The sequence below is a fragment of the Mesoplodon mirus genome (assembly GCF_964341445.2).
Source record: "Mesoplodon mirus genome assembly, chromosome: 2".
NCBI classification, from domain to species: Eukaryota; Metazoa; Chordata; class Mammalia; order Artiodactyla; family Ziphiidae; genus Mesoplodon; species Mesoplodon mirus.
The window spans coordinates 111,999,268-112,022,451 of record NC_138977.1 but is presented as its reverse complement, the minus strand read 5'-3'; the positions used below and the strand labels follow the sequence as shown (position 1 = coordinate 112,022,451).

At 44.2% G+C, this 23,184-nt stretch overlaps 1 protein-coding gene across 9 annotated transcripts; it reads right to left on the bottom strand.

Annotated features, from left to right (window-relative positions):
- Nucleotides 1-1,258: 1,258 nt before the first annotated feature.
- HNRNPF (heterogeneous nuclear ribonucleoprotein F) lies at nt 1,259-22,462 on the bottom strand. Of its 9 annotated transcripts, none has more exons than XM_082640590.1 (4): nt 22,380-22,447; nt 21,988-22,055; nt 7,219-7,278; nt 1,259-3,177 (listed from the first exon to the last, which is right to left on the bottom strand). In XM_082640590.1, exon 4 carries the CDS (start codon nt 3,124-3,126, stop codon nt 1,879-1,881), a length of 1,248 nt encoding a protein of 415 aa, XP_082496716.1. In that variant the 5' UTR covers nt 3,127-3,177; nt 7,219-7,278; nt 21,988-22,055; nt 22,380-22,447; the 3' UTR covers nt 1,259-1,878. The 9 variants fall into 9 exon arrangements, with proteins under 9 accessions (XP_082496716.1, XP_082496713.1, XP_082496714.1 ...); XM_082640587.1 differs by lacking the exons at nt 21,988-22,055; nt 22,380-22,447 and adding exons at nt 9,195-9,338; nt 10,158-10,262; XM_082640588.1 differs by lacking the exons at nt 21,988-22,055; nt 22,380-22,447 and adding exons at nt 9,195-9,332; nt 10,158-10,262.
- Nucleotides 22,463-23,184: the final 722 nt, after the last annotated feature.

Genomic DNA, 23,184 nt, shown 5'->3' with positions numbered 1-23,184 from the left:
AGTCACTGTGGGATTTAAGGGCATCTAGCACATTCCCAATTTCTCACCCCAGGTTCTTGGAGCCCACTCCTTCCATATCTGAACCTCAAAATTAGCAAAGATCTATGGGGAATAAACGCACTCCTTGAAACTTCACTGCCCTATTAAGCCTTGGTCTTTTAATCACATCCTAGCCCTTGCCATCACAGGTTTCATGAACTCCCAGGTCTTCTGCCTGGGATTCTCTGGGTCTTTCTCACAACCCAGATGGCCTTTGCTTCCCTACAGTGGACTGTCACTCATGAGATGAGCAGACTGTGAACACAGCCTAGAACAGATGCGTGGTCTCTGCACAACTCACCTGCCCCCCAATTCTCATGCTATCCAGTCTTCCCAGTTGACCTTCCCAGTTCTGCCTCTGGCATTACTGGGTTATGCTGCTGCCCTATCTCCAGCCATCTGAGTCTGTAGAACACTGGCGGGAAGAATGGCAGGGTGGGGTTGTGAAGCCCAAAAAAGCCAGGAAAGGCCTAAGACTCTCCAATCTACCTATAAAACCATCAGAGGCTTGGCTAACACAGCAGCTTCTCTGTGAAGGAGGCCAGTGCCTTAAAATGAAGATACCATACAAAGATCCTACTAATACTGGTGAAACTTGAATAACTGGGCTACATTGTATAGTTATTAAAGTGGGAAAATAAAGCTGGGAAAGTTAATTGCTATCAAAGTTCTTTTTAATAAACTTCATTCACATTTTAAAGTCTTGATGGTTTTAGTGTATGTGTTAAGTTTAAAATGATGGATAGCTGTGTGCAGAGCTACCTGAAATTGGAACTTGTTTCACCCAGCAGCGTGTGCTACAGAAATAATCCTAAGTATGGAAGAAAGACTGTTTAAATCAGCACATCTTATATAAAAAAAAAACATAAAAATTGTGACTAATGACTCAATGTATGTAGCATGCAAAACTAAAAATCTCTAGCTATGAACAGGTGCCACCCAGCATAAAGGAAGGGAACAGCAGGACATTAGAAATGGCTGATGAACAGAACACAAGTCATAGGAAGATGGGACTTCTATTCTCATACTTTGTAGTCACCATTTCCACTCATATATTTAATGTTTTTAAATCTGAATGTTTAATTTAGCCTCATTTTAAGAATACAAGGGAAATCATAGTGCTAAATTTTAAAATTCACACTGAAATACAGTAGTAAAATGAGATTTTCAAACACCCAGTCATTTTGCTATTTTTTCGTGAGTATATAGTCTGTGCCAGTCATTGTGAAAAAGTCTTTTTATTTTAAGAAAAAAATTTAGTCAACAAAAAAAATTTAACAAGTTTCACTTAGCAAAATACACCCAAAAGGAAATCACAGTACAAAGAAAGTTTTAAGTCAAGGCCTCACCAATTCCTACAGTATTAGTAATGTGTCTCAATTTTCAAAACTAACTTTTAAAAAGCTTAAACTTAACCTAAAAGATTTTAAATGAAAATAAACTAGAATGAACAAACATGAGAAATGTTCCTCTTTGAATTAGGGATCTAGCACCTTGAGTTTTCCAAAAAAGCACACCTCCCCAATGTGTTCACGATGATGTGGTGTAAAAGATCCACATTTAATGTACTTAAAACTACTTTAACTCAGATAACATCACTCCAGAAAGTACACTACCAAAATGTTGAGAAAAGCTGAAAATGGTTTGTTTACTCAATATAACATGCTAGAAGAAAGTTTGCATGAGAAAACACTGAAGAGGTAATTTTTTAATCCAGATTTTACAAACTCATGGTGCAAAATGGGTCCCACAGCTTCCTCTAGAGTAATAACTGCTTTTCACTGCTTGTTGGCTGCCTGTGAAAATTTGATTGAAAATAACTCAAAAGCTACTATAAAACTAGTCATATCCACTCATGCTGTTCTGGCCACCATAGCCAGCCGCCCCATAACAGCCACTCACGGACTGGCTCTCAAGGCCACTGTAAGTGGACTGGGTTGACACCCCTATGCCTTGAATCATCTGGCTGCTATATGCCCCGTTGCTGGACCCTGTCGTGGAATTCAAGAAAAGTTCTATGTATCTGTGCTGCATGTTGGCCCTGTCTTTGGACATGGCCGCCACAGCTTCTTCGTGAGTGGCAAATTCGACATCAGCTTCGCCGGTCACTCTTCCATCAGGGCCAATCTCAATATGGACTCTCACTGGGTTGAGTGGAGAGAAGAAGTTGTAAATGTCGTTCTCCGTGGCTTTGTAGGGCAGCCCCCTCATGTGGACGCAGTGTCCAGTGGTGCTCTGGACAGTGAACTCGCCATCTCCATACCTTTGGTCATACATCCCAGAGAGACAGTAACTGAGGTCTCTTCCAAACATGTCGGTGGTGAAGCCGTAGCCATCGCTGAGGCCACTGTACTCCTCATAGCCCCCATAGCCTGCACTGTAGGCACCAGACCTCATCCTCTCCAGGCCTGCTTGCTTGACAATGCCGATATACCTCCTGGCTGTGCCAGGCCGGTCATAGGGCCCCGGCCGCTGCACTGACATGAACTTCAGAGGGGGATCCGAGTATGACCTAACTTCTTCCTGACTGCTCTTGAACACCTCAATATACCTGTGCCCTATTCTCTCCTTGTGCTTCCCTAGAGCCTTCTCAGCTAACTCCTGTGAGGCAAACTGCACAAAGGCTTCCCCTGTAATCTTGCCCTCGGGGTCCACAGGCAATGTGATCCCGTTTGGCACGATTTCCAACCCTGAGAAGAACTGAATGATTTCTTCCTTGGTGCATCCAAACGGGAGTCCTCGAAGTCGCACGAAACCATCATTGGCGGTATCAGCACTGTTTGGACCACTATGCTTCAACACCCAATCCATCTCGGTTCTGTGGGACTTGAACACCTCAATGTACCGATGTCCCATGCTTTCCCTGTCTTTTTTAAGGGCCATCTTTACATCATCTTCTGATTCAAGTTCAACAAAAGCCTCACCACTCTGCCTGCCTTCTCTAGTGTAGATAAAATGAACGCCTGCAACCCCATCATGAATTGTGCAGTCGGAGAGGAAATTCTGCACATCCTCAACAGAGCAGGACCAGGGCAGGCCACGGAGCTTGACTACAAAGCCTTCACCTCCCTCGGGGCCCAACATCATGGACACTTGACAGAGCAGACGTCAAACAAACTTGGATGCGGCTTTTTGTGGCTGAAAAGAAAGCAAAAACTACTTTACATAAATTTTCATTTAATATGTATAACAAGAATATACAGTAAATAGTTTCCATTTTACAGATGAGGAAAGATGAGTGAAATTAAAGATGTTAAGATATATGAGCAGAGATTCAATCCTACATCTCTCCCAAAATAGTTACATTACTCACAGATAGACTGAAAATAACAAATTAACAAATTCGGGGGTTTTAAAAAAAAGAAAATGGAGAGTAAAATTTGAAGAGCAAAATAGTGATCTGGAAGCTTCAATCAATAAGACAAAATCTACAAATTCTTATGGTCAATTACTATGAGTTCTAGAAGGAAAAACAAGAGAATGAATTGAGGCAACATTCAGAAATACTAAGAACTTGTCACAACTACAGGAAAACAGATGAGCTGTATTGTTGCATCGCTAAGGTAAAAGGCAAGAGAGGGTAGGTGTGACCTGGTACTTTGAACACAGAAGAATCTAAGTATTGGGCAGGGCCTTTTCTTGTTCTATTTAGTCCATGTTATCTGTTGTGATGAAATTTGGTGGTTCATTTAAAACAGCTCCTGTGTGATTCTTCAACTATAAGCCCTACATTTAACCAATCTGCTTGTTGGTGGCAAGACACTACAGAAGCAAAACGATGTGACAAACACAGGCTATTTTAAATCACAATACAGAATAACATTTCCTGTGACACTGGGGTGAACCAGAATCAGTGTTTTTAACAGCAACAATGATGCAAGGATACAAGAGAGCAATGGCTTCCAGAGCCTAAGGAGGTATCATTATTCCTATTGTCAACTCAAACAAAACCTGAGTCAAGTGTGAGGTCAAATTAAGACATATCCAAACAAGCAGATTAGTGCATCAGCAGAATATCAGTTAAGTGTGATGCAAATGTAAAAATCGTATTATATGCTTCTCAGTTTCATATATTAAAAAAGGATCAACTGGGAATTCTCTGGTGGTCCAGTGTTCAAGACTTGGCACTTTCACTGCCATGGCCCGGGTTCAATCCCTGGTTGGGGAACTAAGATCCTGTAAGCAGCACAGTGCGACCAAAAAAAAAAAGGAAAAGAAAAGAAAAGTGTGGGGGGGAGAAGATCATAAAACACACTATGGGGACTTCCCTGGCTGTCCAGTGGTTAAGACTTCGCCTTCCAGTGCAGGGGGTGAGGGTTCGATCCCTGGTCAGGGAGCAAAGATCCCACATGTCTCGAGGCCCAAAAAACGTAAAACAGAAGCAATATTGTAACAAATTCAATAAAGGCTTTAAAAATGGTCCACATCAAAAAAAAAAAAAAAAAAGGAAAAAATCTTAAAAAGAACACATCATGTTGATCAATGTAACACACATACTTTGCTGTGTTTCATTGAGGACTACAAAGGGAATGAACTCCTCAGTGTACAAGAGGCATGACAGGTGCCCTTCCTGACAGGGTGTCATGAAGTGCAAGTGGCATCTGACACCCAAGAGTCCAAACTGAAAAAGAGTAAAGGTCAAATCCATGTAAAGGGCTGTATTGTGAAGAGTAGGAGTTGAGTCATCAGATAGCAATATACACATAATAGAGAGACAATAAAAATACAGATAGGACCCAAACTACATTCTTAGTGACAATGCTCAAAACAGGCGCTAGTACAAGGAAATTGTTTCATGAAATTGTCATTTCACATCAAGTGTAACAGATGTAGCTGTTAAAGGTAAGAGCCCCCTTTTCAAGAAATCTGGGCACGTTGGTCATTATGTAGAAAAATATAAGGCAGAATCCTACCTCAGATGAATCCCAAAACTACCCCAGATGGAATGGGGTATTTACACTATTAGAGCAAAATAGACAGATTTCTAAAAACCCCACAATTTAAACAAATTAGAAAGCATGAATGGTGAAGATAAGAAAAAGAAAAGCAACCTGCTAACAGAGACACAGTGAAGCAAACTGGAACAAGATTTAGGAATTTATAAACAAGGAGCTGCTTCTTCTCATAGCTGAGCTTGTTATCTGCAGCTCTGCTCCAGTCAACTCCACCTGCCCCAAGAAATCCCCATCTTCACAAACACTTCACAAACACAGAACACTATTTTCCTTATCAATTAAGGAGATTTTCTCATTTCTAACCAACCCTGTAATATACACCTTCCCTGATACCAAGTTTGCCTCCAGCTATTTGCTTTCCCTTTCAGGAAAATCTCATCCTCAAAAGGCCTCTACCCACCCCCACCATAAAAAGAAGGGCATGATCTCACTCTGCCAAGGACCTCCACGGCAAGAAAGGAACATTTTTTTATCTCCATCTTCTCAGTTCCCACAGCAGGATTTAACCATTCTCTCTGGAGACCCTTTCTCCCCGTTGCTCTTGGTTTTCCTGTTAATTCCTTAGGCACTCTGCCTCTCTGAGCCCTTCCTCAAGGTTCAATTGTATGCAATCACTGGCCCTTCTTTCTTTTCATGCCCCTCCACCCCTGCTTTGTAGGCAGCCTCACCTGATCCTTGTATGTCCAGGGCCAAGTCTGGGCTCCGGAACCCAAGTTCCCAGCTTTAGGCTCCCTGAGGCCAAGACTGGTATACACAAACTACTCCATAGTACCACCTATGTACCACAAATGAACAGCCTTTTTCCTGTAACTCTTCTATAGCAGCACCCTGGTCAGCCTTACCTGTCATCCAGAAGCTCTAGAATGAAACTAAAGTAATCCTTGAACAACTCCCAAGCCCTTAAATCCAATGAGCTCATCATTTCTTTGGGGGTCATCCCATTCTCCACCCTAATCCTATTCCTAACCCATACCTAAATTCTATTCAGTAACTCTTGACTCCAACAAGCAATAAAGGTTTCTCACATCTCTCCTCAGTCCCTAGCACACTGCTTGGCATTATGATTTGAATTATCAAATCATCATCTTCTTTGTGCATTGTCCTCATATCTCTTTCTACCTCCTCTTTCTTTCTAATCCCAGTACCAACAGCCCTTTCCAGGACACATTCACATCTGATCCTTAAAACTTTTCCAACCCTTACTGCAACCTAATCTGTAGCTCTTTTAAAGTGACTTTATGTCACTCTCCTGTTCTAAGACCTCAGTGGCTTCCCACTGCCTGGAACACAAACCACGGGGCTAAGGGGGCGCTCAGGCCTTGCAGCTCTGACCTGCAACACACGCTCACATCACTTGCATTAAAAAAATATACATCCTCTTATTCCTATTCTCTGTGCCTGGAGTGTGCCAGGCTCTCTGCTGCCTTGGGTGTGACACATGTGGTAATTATCTCTCCAAATATACTCCACCCAACCTTCTGTCTAGCTAAATCCCACTAATCCTTAAGGTCTCAGCTCAAATATACCACCTTTCCCATAAAATTTTCCCCTTCCACAAATTAAGTCTTACAGTTCTGTGATCCCAGAGCATTCTAGGAAAACAAATTCATGATTTGTTTAAAACTCTTCAAAAATGCAAGAGAGCCTAGTAAGGACAGACTGACCTGTGCCCGTAGGTCACTGTGGTCCCACCCCCAGCACAGCAGGCCCAAGATTAGCAAGAGATTAACTGATGGCCAGGTGGGGTCAACACCACCCTCTAGAATATGGCAGCCTCGTTAGGTTAAAAAAGACAAGCAGGGGGAAAAAATTAAAAAAGACAAGCAGGAAACATAAAAGAACACAGACATTTCATGTAAGGACTACTTAAAACGCCCAATATAAAACAATTATAAATGTTTTTTGTTTCAGAAAATAATGTTTCAAAAATAAAGTGACTTCTCCTCTGAAGGCAATGTGAGGAGAGAACTCTTGCAAAACACCTATCTATATTTCTAATGTATGTAATGCAATATCATCTTTGCCCTCAGAATCCTCTACATTTGGATTCTTTGCAGACTTACAGTACTTAGAACATTAACTAACACTTGAGAAAGTTAAGAAAGCTGGAGTTCTGCTCAACATTAGATTTACAGCTAGTGAAACCTTCACACTCAAGAAAGTTTTGTGTCAATAAAATAAATCAATTATAAACTGAGAAATTAGTTTTCTTAAAATAGCTCACCTTAAAGAACAGCGGGGGATGCCCACAGTCGAAGACACTCCAGGCAGGTAACGAACTGTCCTAAAAAAAAGCGATAAGGCCGTCTTGCCGCAGTGCCCCAGCACTCCCAGAGTGAGCAGAGCCAGCGGTTCCCCGGCTGGGCTGGGCTCCGGGCTCCCTTCCTCCGGAAAAGCCAAAGCCCGGGCTGTGGGAGGCCGTTTACAAAACCGCGGGGCTCCCTTCAAGAAAGTGCACGCCCGCCCGCCCCCACAGCTTTGAAACGCTTTACCTCTTCCCTAGGGTAACGCCGAGAGTACCAGCCTGGAACCCTCCCACTTCGCCCTGAGAGATGTACTCAAAACGCGAGTTCTATACACGAATACCTGAGCGCGCTAAGGCAATTTAAATACCGAGGGCGGGAGGGGCACTATCTGGATGGAGCGGGAGCAATGTCAGCGCGGTTCCGGGAAGCCGCGGGCGGCGAGGAGCTGCGGCGCCGACCCGCACGGGAGGCCAGATTTTCACAGGGATGGGCTCCAGAGAAAGGTGGTTTGCTAGACACTGTTCCAACAGTATTTACAATTTACAAGCATTCCTGGAGGACTGGCTGGAGATACTCAGGACTTTCTTCCCCAGTTTTATGTGATAGCTTCACTTCTTGAGACCTAATGTATTTGGTCTAACATTAATCTTTTAACTGAGGAAGAGTGAGGGGAGGAAATGTTGAAATATGCTTTTCAATAGGAAAAACATCAGTACCATCAACCACAGCCACAGGACAAAGCTGTCCCCAAAATACATATGTCCAGAGAATCAGTTTGAGAATTAAAGCACATTCTTAGTTTTAGAAACGTAGAACTGAGAAAGTCAAGTTAATTTCTGAGCCTGTTGTCTTAGAGGTAATATCTGCCTTGCCTTATTAGCATCCTGTAATTATTACACGAGATACTATTTTTGGGGAAAGACCTATATAAATGTAAAGTACTACAATTTAAGAAGTAACAGTTTCAAATTCTCTAGAAGAGGGTTTTCAAGAGGCTTCATCAACCGTCCCTCTCCTCTGCCCCCAGAAAAGTGAAATCTAAAGGGTAGATAGAACCCAGTCATCCTAATGGGCCGAACCCCTTCTGCCCAGGTTTATCCCTGCTCCTGGCTCACTCCAGTGTGGTCCGCACACCAACGGCTGAGGCGCCTCCTCGGGCACGCACACTCGGGGGCGGCCAGAAGCAAGGAAGCCGATTCTCACGAGACTGAACCGCGGCGCACACACAGTTGAAGCGCCGAGGGGGAACACTGGTCGCCCACCCCGCTCCCCGGCAGCACCCTGCAATCGCTGCTGGCGGCGGCGGCGGCTAACAAAATACTGCTCTCGAGTGCTGCAACTGGAGACCGACTGAACTGAACGTACCGAACGGGGGGACAACCAAGGATCTTGCGCGCGCGCGCACACACACACCCGCACACACGTCCGCAACTGGACTATGACGTAAGTGCGCACACGGACCACCCGAGGATCTTGTTAAAATTCAGATCCTAAAACAAAAGATCTCGGCCGGGGTCGAGACTCAGCATTTCTAACAGGCTCCCAGGACTCCTGGGACGGTCTCCAGAACGTGCTCTTCCTCACTCTACTATACAGGTTAGGCAGGATTTAGTTCGGATCCAGGTGGACCAATCAAGATAAACAGGGCGCGCCTGAACGCACGGCTGATTAGGTTTCTCGAGAGAGCACACAGGGCGCTTTAAACTGCACCCGCACCGTCTCTCTTCAGAGACGGGAACTCGGCGGGTCCCCGGCTTCACCCCCTTTATTTGTGTTCCAGGGAGGCCTGAAGAGCATTTCGTCCTCATTTGTAAATGAATTTTAACCCACAGCTGGCAGCACTCAGACTGTTCTGGCTGTCTTAATCACTCAGAAAGTTCTACCTCTTAAACCACGGTCCGCGTGAGACCCCGCCTCACGATTACGCGGTTGACTCTTTGGCCCTAAGACTTACCGCTGAAAGGAGCAGGACCGATTTCTATCTTCATGAAGCAAGCGCGGTTCACAGCCAAAGGACCCCCAATTCCACCCGACGCTTAAAAACGCAGAGGATTCCGGGGAAAGGCCAGGTGCATCTCCTTTTGTTATTAACCTGAAACTGAAACTCAACTGGCTGTGGGGAAACGCTTCAAACGAGGCTTGAAAGTGCGCTCTCAAAATCGCGGGCCATCAGGGGCGCGTCTGAGCGATTTCGGCGGGAAGCGCTGTATGGGTCCCGGACACCAGGCTCCTGGCGGAGGCACTGGGACAAGGTGAAGGGGTTCGCTCGGCCTCCACCGGGCGATCCGACGGTCTCGGGTCGACCAAGCCCTACAGGAACACGCGACAACAGGGCGCCCCATCCCCGGGCCTGGGCGGGGTCAGCGGGAGCTTCCGGGGCGGGGCGACCTACGGGTGGGGGGAGGGAGGAGAGGCTTCCCGGGCTGCGAAGAGTTGGGGGGAGGGGAAGGAGGTCACGAGGCTAAGGCTCCCCGAGCCCGGAGGTGGAGGGGAGCTCCCGGGGCAGGGGGCTCACTGGAGTGGCAGAAGGAAGAGATTCTAGACCGGGGAGGGAGGGGGGAAGTGTTGGCGGCGAGGTGGGGAAGAGTTCTCCGGCCGGGCTTCCTGGAACCGCGGGGGGGGGAGGGGAGGCGGAGCTCACGAGTCAGAGGGGCTTCTAGGGGCGGCGAGGAAGAGTTCGCGGGACCCGAGGTCGGCGGTCGCCTCCCCGGGCTGGGGGCGGAGCTCCCGGGTCGGGTCGGGGGGACTTCCTGAGGCCGTAGGGTTGGGGGGAGGGGAATTCCCGGGGCAGCGTGGGGGAAAAAAGAGTTCCGGGGGTAGGGGGGGCGGCTGTGCGGGAGGAGGTGGGGAAGAGTGCCCGAGACCCGCGGGGGTTGGGGGGAGTGCGGGCGGGGGTCGTCCGCTCGCGGCGGCTCACCACGACGGGTCCGGGGCCTGGAGTCCGGAAGGCCGGCGCGCGGGGCTGCGTCCCAGAGGCAGAGGCCGCGTGACTGGGAGGGCGGCGAGCCGGACGTGGGTCACGGGGTGTAAAGGAGGAAGTGCCACCGACGGGCCCGCCAAGATGTCACCAATGGAAACGCGTCCTGCAGGTGCGGCCCGCGCGGTCGGCCAAGGCAGGAAGTGGGAGGAGGAGGGAAGGAAAGCAACGAGGAAGACCGTTCTGAGTGTGCTCTCAGGAGAGGTGCCAGGGTGGAGAAAAGTCCAGAGTACGGGCGGAGGGGAGGGGTGACCGGCACCACGCATGTGGAAGGAGAAACCATAAAATTTAAATTTTAAAAAAAAGTCATCTCTGAAGGCAGGAAAGGATTCAGAATGGAAACTAATGAACAAAAGGTAGAACGTCTTTGTGTATACAGTACCTTGTTTTGTAGATTTGAGCCTAATCATGTAAATATTTTTGCACAATTTCAAAAAGATTAATTTTAAAACACGCAGTTCTTAAACTTCATAACCTAACAAGCAGTTACATTTTATTAACTTTTGACTCCTAATTCAAATGAACTGGAAAACAATTATAAGGCAATTGCAGTAATCTTAGCAGTGACTGACTTTACATTAAGAAATGATAAAATTTTAGTTGTAGCTATGCTGTGATTTTTTTTTAAGTCATTAGATATACATCTGATGCCTAGAATCTGTTTCTAAATAATCTGCAGTGAGTCGGAGTACGGATGAAACAACATGGGCCATGATTTACTAATTACTGAAGCTGGGGGATGGGTACATGGCGTTGCATACTTTTGTCTCTACTTTTGTGTATGTTTAATGCTTTTAGTAATAAAATTATCTAAGAGGAAAAAGTCTTAATCTATTTACTAGAAATAACGAACAAACTACAGAATTTACAGGGAAAAGGAATGGTTCTAGGTGAGAATATGATAATGCAGCCTACAAAGCCAGACTGGGTAACTCGACAATGACAATAGCCAGGCATTCAACAAAATATCTCCAAGGGAGCACTTATTGAATAAAAGAAATTTAAGAGAATTATCAAGGATTCACAATGCATGGGACATATCTGGATCTTGATTCAAACAAGTTGGTCAACATTTGAGACAATTTAGGAGATACTTGAACACTGATTTTACTTATGTCAGATATGATAGAATTGCAGTTATGTTTAAAAATAAAGGAATTAATTTTTAAAGATATTTTAAATACTTGTTTGTAGGTGAAATGGTGTGATGGCTGGGATCTGCTTCAAAATTATCTAATTCAAAATCCAGCCATCCCACAGAAAGTGAGAAAGACACTAAAAACGCATACATTCAAAAGAAATAAAACAATATTCTGAAGAAAAATTAAGCCACAAAATTGACTTGTTTTTGGAAAGAGTATCTCTATGGAAATGAGTATCTTGACTGCTTCACAAGCACTTATTTCACTTCTTAAAATCCTCTTCAAAATACATTCTTGGTAATTTAAACGACTGGCATCCATTTTCTCACTTATTTTATTTGCATGTATTTGTTGCAGTTAAGTAGCGTTACATGTTCTTTCTTGGCTTAACTGGTTGGTGACACTGGCTAACTGGCTAGTCGAGTGTTAATAATTGATCAGTCATGATAGGGTTCCTGCCGGGTGAAGGAACAACATGTACAGAAGACACAGGGGAAAGTGTAATGCTGAGACAGAAAGCACCTCAAAACACCTGCAGCCAGCGGGGAGATCCACGAAAGGGGGAAGCAGAGTAAGATCCTCCAAAGCCCTGAAGGCCTGATTCGGTATTTTGGACTTTATTTACTCTAAGGGAAGATACTTAACTATTTCAAAATGGAATGTAGTACAGAGTTTTGCTTTTCAACAGAACAGTCTAGCTGCTCTCTGGAAAATGAATGATGGGAACAGATGCATGGAGATGGGATGGGAAGAAGTGAGACAAGTTTAGGAAGAACTGATGGTACGGTACGTACCCTGCAACAAAAACATTGTGGTGGAAACTGAAGCATGTGAAAGGATTTGAGTGATGTGCAGCAGATAAAATTTACCCAATTTCAAGTCATTCATTAACCCAGAAATATTGTGCACTTACAAGATGCAGGTACTGTGCTAAGTCCACAGAACAGTGGACTAGGAAATCAATAAAGAAACAAACAAACGTATGACAAATTCTGAAAACTCAAATTAAGAAAACAGGGATTAACACATTGGGGTTCTGAGGAAGTGACATTTAAACAGATCAGAAGCATGAACAGGGGTGGAAATGTTAAACTTTCTCCCCCTGGTAAAAAGCTACGGTTTAAAAGTAGAAATTAGAAGACCATATTATTCTATTTTTCCTTTGTACATTACCTACTTATTTCCCCCAGATACTTGTTCAAATTATTTACGTTTTTAAAATGCAGCCGCTTGTCAGGATGTTTTGGTTGCTTTGTAAAAATATTTTTATTTTGTGGTGAATCCTTTTAATCTTTATATTCAGTTCTTACTAAATTCAAAAAAGAATTTTAGGATATCGTTTCTGCTGCTGTCTGTTTTCCACTTGAGGAGCACACATGGGGTCTGGGAAAGAAGCAATTCCCAGTCATGGGACAGTATATGAGCAGAGCCCAGATTCCTATTTGTTATGGATGTTTTCCTGTTCTTATTAGAAACTACATTAAAAACCTCAAGTCTCTTCCAACCCAGCAATCTTATAAAGTCCCAATTCAGTGGTTCTTAAAACATTTTTTTTTTTGCTGTCAGGGACTCCACCTGAGAATATGATGCAGGTCTGGATCAACTTTTTTAAAAAGTATACCCCCCACACACAACTGTACCTAAATTTTCAAGCAGCTCATGCCTCTCAAGTGTGAGAACTCTGACCTAATTTGTACAACATACCAAGTTCAACACATAAAACTACCTAAGGGCTATTAAAGAAAAGAGAAGCTTTAAGATACAAAGTACTATATATAAAATAGATAAACAAGGTCCTACTGTATAGCACAGGGAACTATATTCAATATCCTGTAATAAACCATAAATGGAAAGGAATATGAAAAATACATATATGCATAAATGAATCACTTTGCTGTACACCAGAAACTAACACAACATTGTAAATCAATTTCAATTAAAAAAAGAAGCTACAAGTGGGGTGATTAAAATAAATGACATTTTAAATGTTCGTGGCTATTACTACATTTTTATCCATCTAAGAAAATACATCATAATTTGTAAGCAATAGGAAAGCTGTTTTCCATTATCTTTTAGCTATTAGGCTCTTTAGCTTACTGTAGCTAAGTCTGGGGTAGTAATACACTGTTTTCCTCAGTGTTCATTTCTTAAAAGGTGTGTTAACTAAAAAGCAAAAATAGTGTAATGTTAGGTAAATTATGTCTATAATGCTTGTACTGAAATTAATACAAGGGACAAATTATTAGCCACCATAGAACAAGCAGTCATTGCTCTGTATTATTGATTGCATTAGTGACTCAAGAATCAAGATACAACAGAAAAAGTATCAGGTGGGGTGTTCATAAAAAGAAACCTCCAGGGACTTCCCTGGTGGTTCAGTGGGTAGGACTCTGCGCATCCAAGTGCAGGGGGCCGGGGTTCGATCCCTGGTCGGGGAACTAGATCCCACATGCATGCCGCAACTAAGGCCCGGTGCAGCCAAAATAAATAAAATAATTAATTTTTAAGAAAAAAGGAAAAAGAAACCTCCAGTGTTAAAGATAAAAATCTGTTCTCCCCAACTGAGGGAAATATTTCGTCATCTGTATTAATGAATGCCCACAGCCCCTTCAGTAGGCCTAGAGCTTCCTCTTGGGTCTTGGTGGAGAGCTGACATCTTGTCAGGTCCCCTGCAGCTGCCATAGGAGTGGAGGCAGCTGTAGCTCCTTGTGCTCCATGTTTGCTGCTCAGGGGACGGTAGCACACTGCTCCAGGGAGGCGGGCCGGGGTGGGGGTGGGGGGTGGGGGCAGGGGGCGGGCTAGAGAACAGAGCCAAGAGGAGGAAAGGAACATGACAATGTACTTGAGAGGGGTTCCAGCACCAGAATACCACAAATCGGACAACGGCTTAGAACAGCAGACAGTTTTCTGGGAACAAGAAGTACTGTACAAAACTGTAAATATTTTAACAGGAAAAATAACAAGCACTCTCAGATACCTGATTACAGAATAAAAAACTTTCCAGTGCTAAAAACTGAGTTTTGAATTTATAAAGTTAGTAATGAATTGAAAGAAAGGGTAGTTGCTTGGAAAACCAAGTGGAAGAAATAGCTCAAAACAAAGAAAAAAACCCAGAAACAATGAGGGGAAAAAGATGAAATTCAGAGGAGTAAGAGATAACATGAGACAGGAGAAACAACATGTGAATGATAGGAATTCCAGAAGGAGAAAAAGACAAAATGGAGGCCAGAACAGATAAAGAATGGAAGGAAACTTTCCTGGCTTAAGATAAACTCAGTGGTGTAGTTCCCAACAGATCTTTAAAAACACACAACCCAGGCATACGATGGTAAAAAAAAATATTTAAAGTACAGAGAAAAACTGCTTTGGAAAGAGAACAAGTTAGGTACAAAGGATAAAAATATGGTACCAATAGTCACACACTGCTACTGAGCACTTGAAATGTGGCAAGTACAAACTGAGATGTGCCCTAAGTGAAAAAATTTAGTACATATAAAGTGAATTGCAGGGAATTCCCTGGAAGTCCAGTGGTTAGGGCTCTGCGCTCTCAAGGCCAAGGGCACGGGTTCGATCCCTGGTAGGGGAACTAACATCCCACAAGCCTCTCAGAGCAGCCAAAATAATAATAATAATAATAATAATAATAATAATTTAATTTAAATTTTAAAAATTAAAATGAATTGCGAACATCAAAAACAAGAACCTAAAACCTCAACTTCAAAATATTGATTACAGGGGGCTTCGCTGGTGGCACAGTGGTTGAGAGTCCACCTGCCGATGAGGGGACACGGGTTCATGCCCCGGTCCGGGAAGATCCCACATGCCACGGAGCGGCTGGGCTCGTGAGCCATGGCTGCTGAGCCTGCGCTCCACAACTGGAGAGGCCACAACAGTGAGAGGCCCGCATACCGCAAAATAAATAAATAAAATACTGATTACATACTGAAGTGATACTTTGGATGTGTTGAACCAATCAAAATATGTATTAAAATATACTTTATTAAAATATTTTCCAACGCATTCTATATACAAGGCCAGTATTAATTACCCCCTGTTATGGGCTGAACATTGTGTCCCCAAAATTCACATGTTAAAGTCCTAACCCCTAGTACCTCAGAATGTGACCAGGTTTGGATAGTCTTTACAGAGGTGATATAGTCTTTACAGAGGTAATTAAGTTAAAAATGACATAATTAAGATGGGCTGTATTCCAACATGAAGAAGGGGAAATTTGGACACAGATAAGCAGAGGGAAGACAGCCATCTATAAACCACAGAGAGGTCTGGAACATAGCCCTTTCCTTAAGCTTCTTAGAGGGAACCAAACCTGCTGACACCTTGATGTAGGACTTCTGGCCTCCAGAACTATGAGACAATAAATTGTTTAAGTAACCTAGTCTGTAGGACTTTGTTATGGTATCCCTAGCAAACTAATACACTTGTAGACATCAAAACCAGACAGACATCACAAGATAACCGCTTAGAGGAGTATAGACACAAAATCCCAACAAAATACTAACAAACTGAATCCAGCAACCTGTAAAAAGGATTATATACCGTGACCAAGTGGGATTTATCCTAGGAATGCTTAAGAATGCTTAAGGGTGTTTCAACATAAGGAAAGGTACTGGGCCATCTGCAGCCACATGGATAGACCTAGAGATCATCTCACTAAGTGAAGTAAGCCAGGCAAGAAAGACAAATATGATATATGTGGAATCTAAAAACAAAACAAATAACTTATTTACAAAGCAGAAAGAGACTCACAGACATAGAAAACAAACTTATGGTTACCAAAGGGTGTGTGTGTGCGTGTGTAAATTAGCAAGTTGGAATTAACATATACACACTCCTGTATATAAAATAGATAACCAACAGGGACCTACTGTATAGCAAAGGGAACTATACTCAATATTTTGTAATATCCTCTAAGGGAAAAGAATCTGAGAAAGAATACATATACGTATAACTGAGTCATAACTGAGTCACGGTGCTGTACACCTGAAACTAATATATATTGTAAATCAACTATACTTCAATTTAATTAATTAAAGAAAGAAAACATACTGAAATTAGATAGTGGGGATGGTTTTTACAACTTTTTCACAAAAAAAAGCACCTCTGAACTGTACCCTTTAAAAAGGTGAACTGTATGGTATGTGAATTACATCAATTATTAAAAAATTTTAAAAATCATTCACATCATAATTCTATTGGACAGCACTATTCTTTTTTCTTTACCAGGTGATCAAATGTTTATTTTAATACTTACAAAATACGATAGAAATGAACCCAAACAGATATGTACATGTACATATGTACAAAATTTTAAACTTCTGAAAAAGAATCTATAAAAGTAGATGGTTAAAATGAAAAACAAACAAACTTAAAAAAGATTTAAAACCAGCACCATGAAGCTGATTTTCTTAAAGCAAAGTAATTATAATTTTAAATTGCGGGCTGTGGCCAGTCTTCTAGGCTTACTGTGGACAGCACTATTCTAACCAAATATTCATGAAAAGCAGAAGAGACCTCAATTAGGGGAAGATGAAGAATGGAGATGTCAATGATGGACCATCTTTGCATGTAGATAAACTTAAAAGGAGAGAGTGTGGTAGGATTTGTAAAATATTTATACTATATGAGGATTTTTGTAAAAGGCATACTGTAAGGGAAACATAATAGTTTAGAATTTTCTTCATTCTTGTCATTTTTCCCCTTAAATGATTATCGCTTTTTGTGTCCTGTTTGAGACCTTTTTCCTAGCCCAAGGCCATATGGATTTTTTTTTAACTTAAAGCTCTGTTGTTTCCATCTATGTTTTCTAACATTTTGATCTACAATAAACTTGGAATTGATTTTCCAAGAGTTTTAGAATTAGTTTATCAAGTTTCACAGGCTAATTTCATTCATGAACTCACATGAAAAATTCCTAAATAAACATCAGCCAACCAAATCTATCAATACACAAAGCTATTTAATACAACATGACCAAGTTGGATTTATTCCAGGAATGCAACTGTAATTCATCATTTCAAAGTCAATCACTGATACTGTCACATTAACATATTGATGAAGGTAAAATATGAGTTAACTAAAAATTTTTCATGTTTCTAAGAAATACCCTAAATAACAGAAGAAAAATAGACATGAATTGTCTTTACACTGGCAGTAGGGAAAACTTTCCTGACCATGACTCAAACCCCATAATATCGAAAAATACACAAATACACACACACAAACAAAACACCCCAAACCTCTTATGCATGGCTAAAAATACCATAAGCTAAGCAAAATACCCATGATAAAGTGGGAAAGACATTTGCAATTTATTTCCTAAGTGTTAATACCCTTAAGGTACAGAGAGAGCTTCTAAAGAGAGAAACAAAAAGTCCAACAATCCAAAAAAGAAAATGGGCTAGAGGTACGGACACTTGACAGAAAAAGAAATGCCTTTAAACACGAAAAGATGCTCAACATCACCATGTAAGATAAATTAGAATTTTAAATGAAACAACATTTAAAATACCTATCACACTGGCAAAAATACAAAAGTTTGACAACAAACCCGCTTGGAGAGGCTGTAGATCAGCAGACACTCTCAGAGACTGTTTGTGGAAATATTAAATGGTTCAACCCCTATGACCAAGAAAGTGAAAAGACGCCTGCAGAGGCTATCCATTGAAGCACAACCCAATTGCCCATCACTAGAGATCCAGATGAATAAACTTTGACGGATCCACCTAATGAAGTATTAGGCCTTAAACCAAGGAAGCCAAAGACCACTGAAACTGTGTCAAGAAAGGAACCAATCTGAAAGGCTCCCGCCGGCCAAAAATTGAATTGGAGCATCAAAGAGAATAAAAGCTACAGTGGATTAAAGCACATCCTATATGTTAAAATCCATGACTTCATAACGATACCAGAAAAATTAGTGTCTAAGGATTCAATTCATTATGCTGGATATGGATACTAAATATAAAAAAGGAATCAAAAACTTAACCTGCCTTCTATAAAGTACATCTTAGAGTAATCAAATGATTAACAAAGAAAATTTCCTCTCTACAGAAGTACACCTGCTAATAACTGAGAAGGAATATTGAATTAAAATATCACTGATCTGGAAACAATCAACAGAACAATGCATTAAGAGAACGAACATCAACAGCTGCTAACATCACAAAGAAGGAACACCAACCAATATGTGCCTCTGGCAGGAGTACACAGCACCTCCCATGCAGTATTTCAAAATAAAATCTCAACGGAATCAGGACAGCCTATAGAGGATAACTACCATTTTACAGGAAATGCAGAGGACAGAGATTCAAACACCACCATGGGAATGCAGTCAGAAAAACCCAGAGTGTGGGGAAGGAAACCTACGTGACACACAACCTGATTTGTTCAAAGAAAAAACTTTTAAGAATAGAGAACCTTTAGATCGTCACTGTCTAATAAGGTAGCCTCTTGTCATACTTGACATGTGGCTGGTACAAATTGAGATGTGCTATAAAATAAGCACACACTGCATTTTGAAAGCTTAGTTCAAAAAAAAAAGCATGAAAAATAGAATTTAAAAATTTACGGGGGAAAAAAAAATTTACTGGGGGACTTCCCTGGTGGTGGGCACAGTGGTTAAGAATCTGCCTGCCAATGCAGGGGACACGGGTTCGAGCCCTGGTCCGGGAAGATCCCACATGCCGCAGAGCAACTAAGCCTGTGCGCCACAACTACTGAGCCCGCGCTCCTCAACAAGAGAAGCCACCACGATGAGAAGCCCGAGCACCACAACGAAGAATAGCCCCCACTCACCGCAACTAGAGAAAGCCTGCGCACAGCAACGAAGACCCAACGCAGCCAAAAATTTTAAAAAATAATAAATTAATTACAAAAATTTATTACATGATGAAGTGATTATTTTGGGTCTATTTTAGATATATAACATGTTAAACTAAATTATTAAAGTGAACTGTTTCTTTTTATCAGAAAATGTAAAATTATGTGGCTTGCATTATATTTCTGTTGGACAGTGCTGCTCTGTCTTAAAACATAAGAGACATATATCTACTAAACATATAATGACCTTGTTTGGATCCCAAATCAAACCAACCAGCTATATAAAAATATTTATTACACAGTCGGGTACATTTGAACACTGGGTATTTGATGATATCAAGGAATTATTATTTCTTTAGATGTGATAATGGTATTGTGATTATATTTTAAAAGTCCTTAGAAATACAAACAGTTAAAATAAGCCAGGCTGGTCTTAGATGAACCTGTTTCTCCCTTTGCGCAGTTTTTTGTCTTCCACAAGAATCTTTGCTCGGGGCAACTAATTAGGGCAGGGGCCCTGGCAGAGAGGACTGTCCCTGTCAGACAGATCTGAGTTCCAGTCCCAACTGTGTCCCTAGGACACATCTGCATGATGGGAATACAGTAATACCTCCTTGTACACTGGTCACGAGCACGTGATTAGAAAATGTGGTCAAACACCTAGCTCTGTGTGTGGATCCAGTAAGGGTCAATTAATGTGTTTCTACAAAGAGCCTGAGAGCCAGAGCTCAGACTGGAGAGGGCAGGTTGGTGGGAAAGTCACCTCTGTGGAAGGAGGCCCCCTCCCATTTCTGTACCCCCTTCAGGCACCTACTCCAAAGGGCACGCACCACGTGTCCACTCTCCCTCAGTTTGGGCCATATTCAAGGACTAACTCTCCTCCTAATCCATCCTTTCCCTTAAATCAATTCACATTTTTATTCGAGTTATTTTATGTTTAAAGGAACCTTGTAACAATACTCAAGTGAAAACCAGCCACCTGCCAGTTAAAACAAAAACAAAAAGCAAATACTACAAAAAGAATGTTACTAAAAGACAAAACTAAAAATAAAAAGGAGACCATAATATGGAAATCATAAACCTAATTAATTTACAGAAATGCATATAGGAAGATGAGATCCCCAAGGGAAAGGCTGGACCTGCTTAACACCAGTTATAAAGCAGTCTCTCTCAATGTTCATTAAGAGCAGAAATTTACTCACTTGAAAATGAAGAAATCTTGTCTAAAAATTAGCACTGAAAACATCACTTTTCACTGATAGACCCTGACATTTTTGTCTAACCGAAGAACTCGAGGTATTTTCATTCTTACTAGAAATTCAGAAACAAATAGTTAACTTTTAAAAACGTGACTAAAAATAAGAGTGAGAATTATATTAAGATCGATAGTTTCGATGATGTCCTTCACTAAAAGATTATTTGCAGCCTTCCACTCTCCGGGTTCCACGAGGGACCGACTAGCCGAGGCCCGCCCCTAACGTCTGCCGCCCGGGGCCCCTCCCCCACCTCCACCGCCGAGCGACCCAGGCGGTTCCGGGAAGCGGCCGCTCGTGAGCCCCCTGGAGCCTCGAGAACACTTGTGAAGCATGATGGCTCGTCAGGGCCTCAGGGGAAAAAAACTGCCGCGAAGGGCGTCCCGCGGGACGCGCGGGGCTCGCCGGTGGCCGGAGAAGGGATCGGGGGGGCTCGCCTGGGCCTGGGGTTGTCTGGCGAGAACCTGTGGGGGTCCTCCGGGAGACCCTTTAAAGTACAGATTAACGGGGAGGGGCTGCAACCCCCAAGCGATTCCGTAAAAGACCAGGGCCCAGGGCCGGTCGCGTCCCCGAGACTCGCGCAGCCTCCCCCAGGCCGCCCGGCACCGCCTTCCGTGAGCCACGCGGGAACAGGGCGGCGAAGGCGCGGCGCGAGCGCCGGCAGCGTCCAGAAGTTTCTTGGGCGCAGTCAAGAATCAGCAAAAGTACGTTCAAAGATAAAAGCAGCACGGGACAAGGAAAAAGAAACGGCCAAATTAAGTTCGCTTAGCAGAAGTGTGGTCATCAGGCAAGGACAACGAGAACCAAAGAGTTTCAGCCAAAATACAGACACGATACCTCTGAGAGTAGGAGACAAATGCAGACAAGGGCTCAGGGCACTCACGCCGCACGCAGAGAAAGAAAAGGCCGCAAAGCTCCAAAGTGAAGGCTCGGCGAGCGGGAACGTGGGAGGGGGGAGGAGTCAGGTACCCAACCAGTCTTGTGCAACTCGCGGACGCGTTCAGCCACGTGAAAGTACCGCTTTCATTTTTAAAATGAACCCCCTCGCACGGTCGCCTGGTTTTCTCACCCTACTCCTGGCAGGGGCGCTCGGCTCTGCTCCCTCAGGAGTCCGCACGAGGCTCTTCTTCCCTTCGTCGCTTCGGACTCTGCCTCCCCGACCCCAAATCTCAGCCCCGCGGTCCAGTCCCGGAACGTAAGGCCCTTGACCTCAGACCCACCTCCCCAAAACCCAAAGCTTAGCCCCGCAGTCCCCACCCTCAGTGGGCCGGTTCCCCGCGTTCCGTACTCAGTCGGTCCCCGGGTGTATGGCCCCTGACCTCAGATCCCACCTCCTCCGACCCCAAATCTCAGCCCCGCAGTCCCCAACCCCCAGTAGGCCCAGTTCCTAATTGGTCCAGGGTGTGCGGGCCTTCACCTCCGATCCCGCCTCCCCTGACCCCCAAATCTCAACCCCTCGGTCCTCCATACTAGGGGCCCCATTTCCCGGCCGCTCCCCGGTATGCGGGCCACGGACACGCCGCCCGTCCCACCCCTCACCTCGGGGTCCAAGTCTCCACGCCCCCGCTTTTCTTCACATCCGGCACCTCGGTCGTCCCTCTGAGCACCTAGAGGAGGGTGGAACGCGGGGGACTTGGCAGTTGTAGCTGAGGCAGTTAAGGCTTGTTTACCATCACTATGGAAACCCCTGGCAGCGCGCCCCGGGAGGGCCCCCCGGAGAGGCTGGGTCAGGCGCGCGGCGGGCCCGAGGCCACAACTCCCGTCCGTCGTGCGCACGCGGCGCTTCCGGAAGACCTTCGGCTCTCGGAGTGCCCTGCCCTCCCTCGGCCCTGCGCCCTAGCACCCGGGAACAGCAGCCCCAGGAACCCGTGCCCCCAGCCCGCTCCCGGCTGCCAGCGTAACCGCGGCCCGGTTTCCCTGCAAAACCCTACCTTTTTCTTCAGGAAGACGCGGCCTACTTCCACTTCCAAGACGGAGCCGGAAAGACGCAAAGACCACGGCTGGGCGGGGTCTCTGAGGCGGTCGTCTGTGGGTGGGGCCGCGAGGGCTCATTGTGACGCTCCCGGAGCGGAGCCAGGGATTGGCCGGCCAGGAGTAGGGCGGGGCCAGGGCCTGAGGACCGGAAGCGCTGCGGGAAGGGGAGGGGTGGGACGTGGGTGAGCCCTGGTCGGGGGAGGGGAGGAATTGTGGAGCATGGCTGAACCTCTAAAGATACTGACTGGGAGAGTGCCCCGAACAGTGAGCCCAAAGGACGCCTGGGTTGAAGACCAGGGTGACAGAAGGAAATGAGAGTCATTTCCGGACGAGAGTGAAGAAAGAGGGAACCGAGAACATCGGAGACCGATAAAGGCGGCTCCGAGGGCAGGGTTTAGGAAGGGATTAGCAGGTTGACTGAGGTTGCTTACGTGACTATCACTTAGGGTGAGAAGCCCCAAGGTGTCTGAAGGTGACCCTCAAGACGCCGAGGCAATGCACAGTGTTCAGTCAGAGCCCCTGAGCCGACTGGCTGAATGGTAGCTGAAATGGCTACCCTGCCTGAGGCAGTGGAACAGATTCTTTAATGTGTTCTGGGATTAATAATTCTTACCATTTTATTTTTGGAGTCTCCATAAAGAGGAAGATATAAATGCACTCAACACTGGTGAAGCAGAAGATTATTTTTTAAATCACCAGTTAAATTAAGGGGGTGCTTGGAATAAGGCCAGATTATGAATGGGCGACTATAGTAAAGGAAGG

Bases quoted from the DNA above. Each gene is read 5' to 3' on its own strand.
- HNRNPF (XM_082640591.1), bottom strand. From the start codon at position 3,126: ATGATGTTGGGCCCCGAGGGAGGTGAAGGCTTTGTAGTCAAGCTCCGT.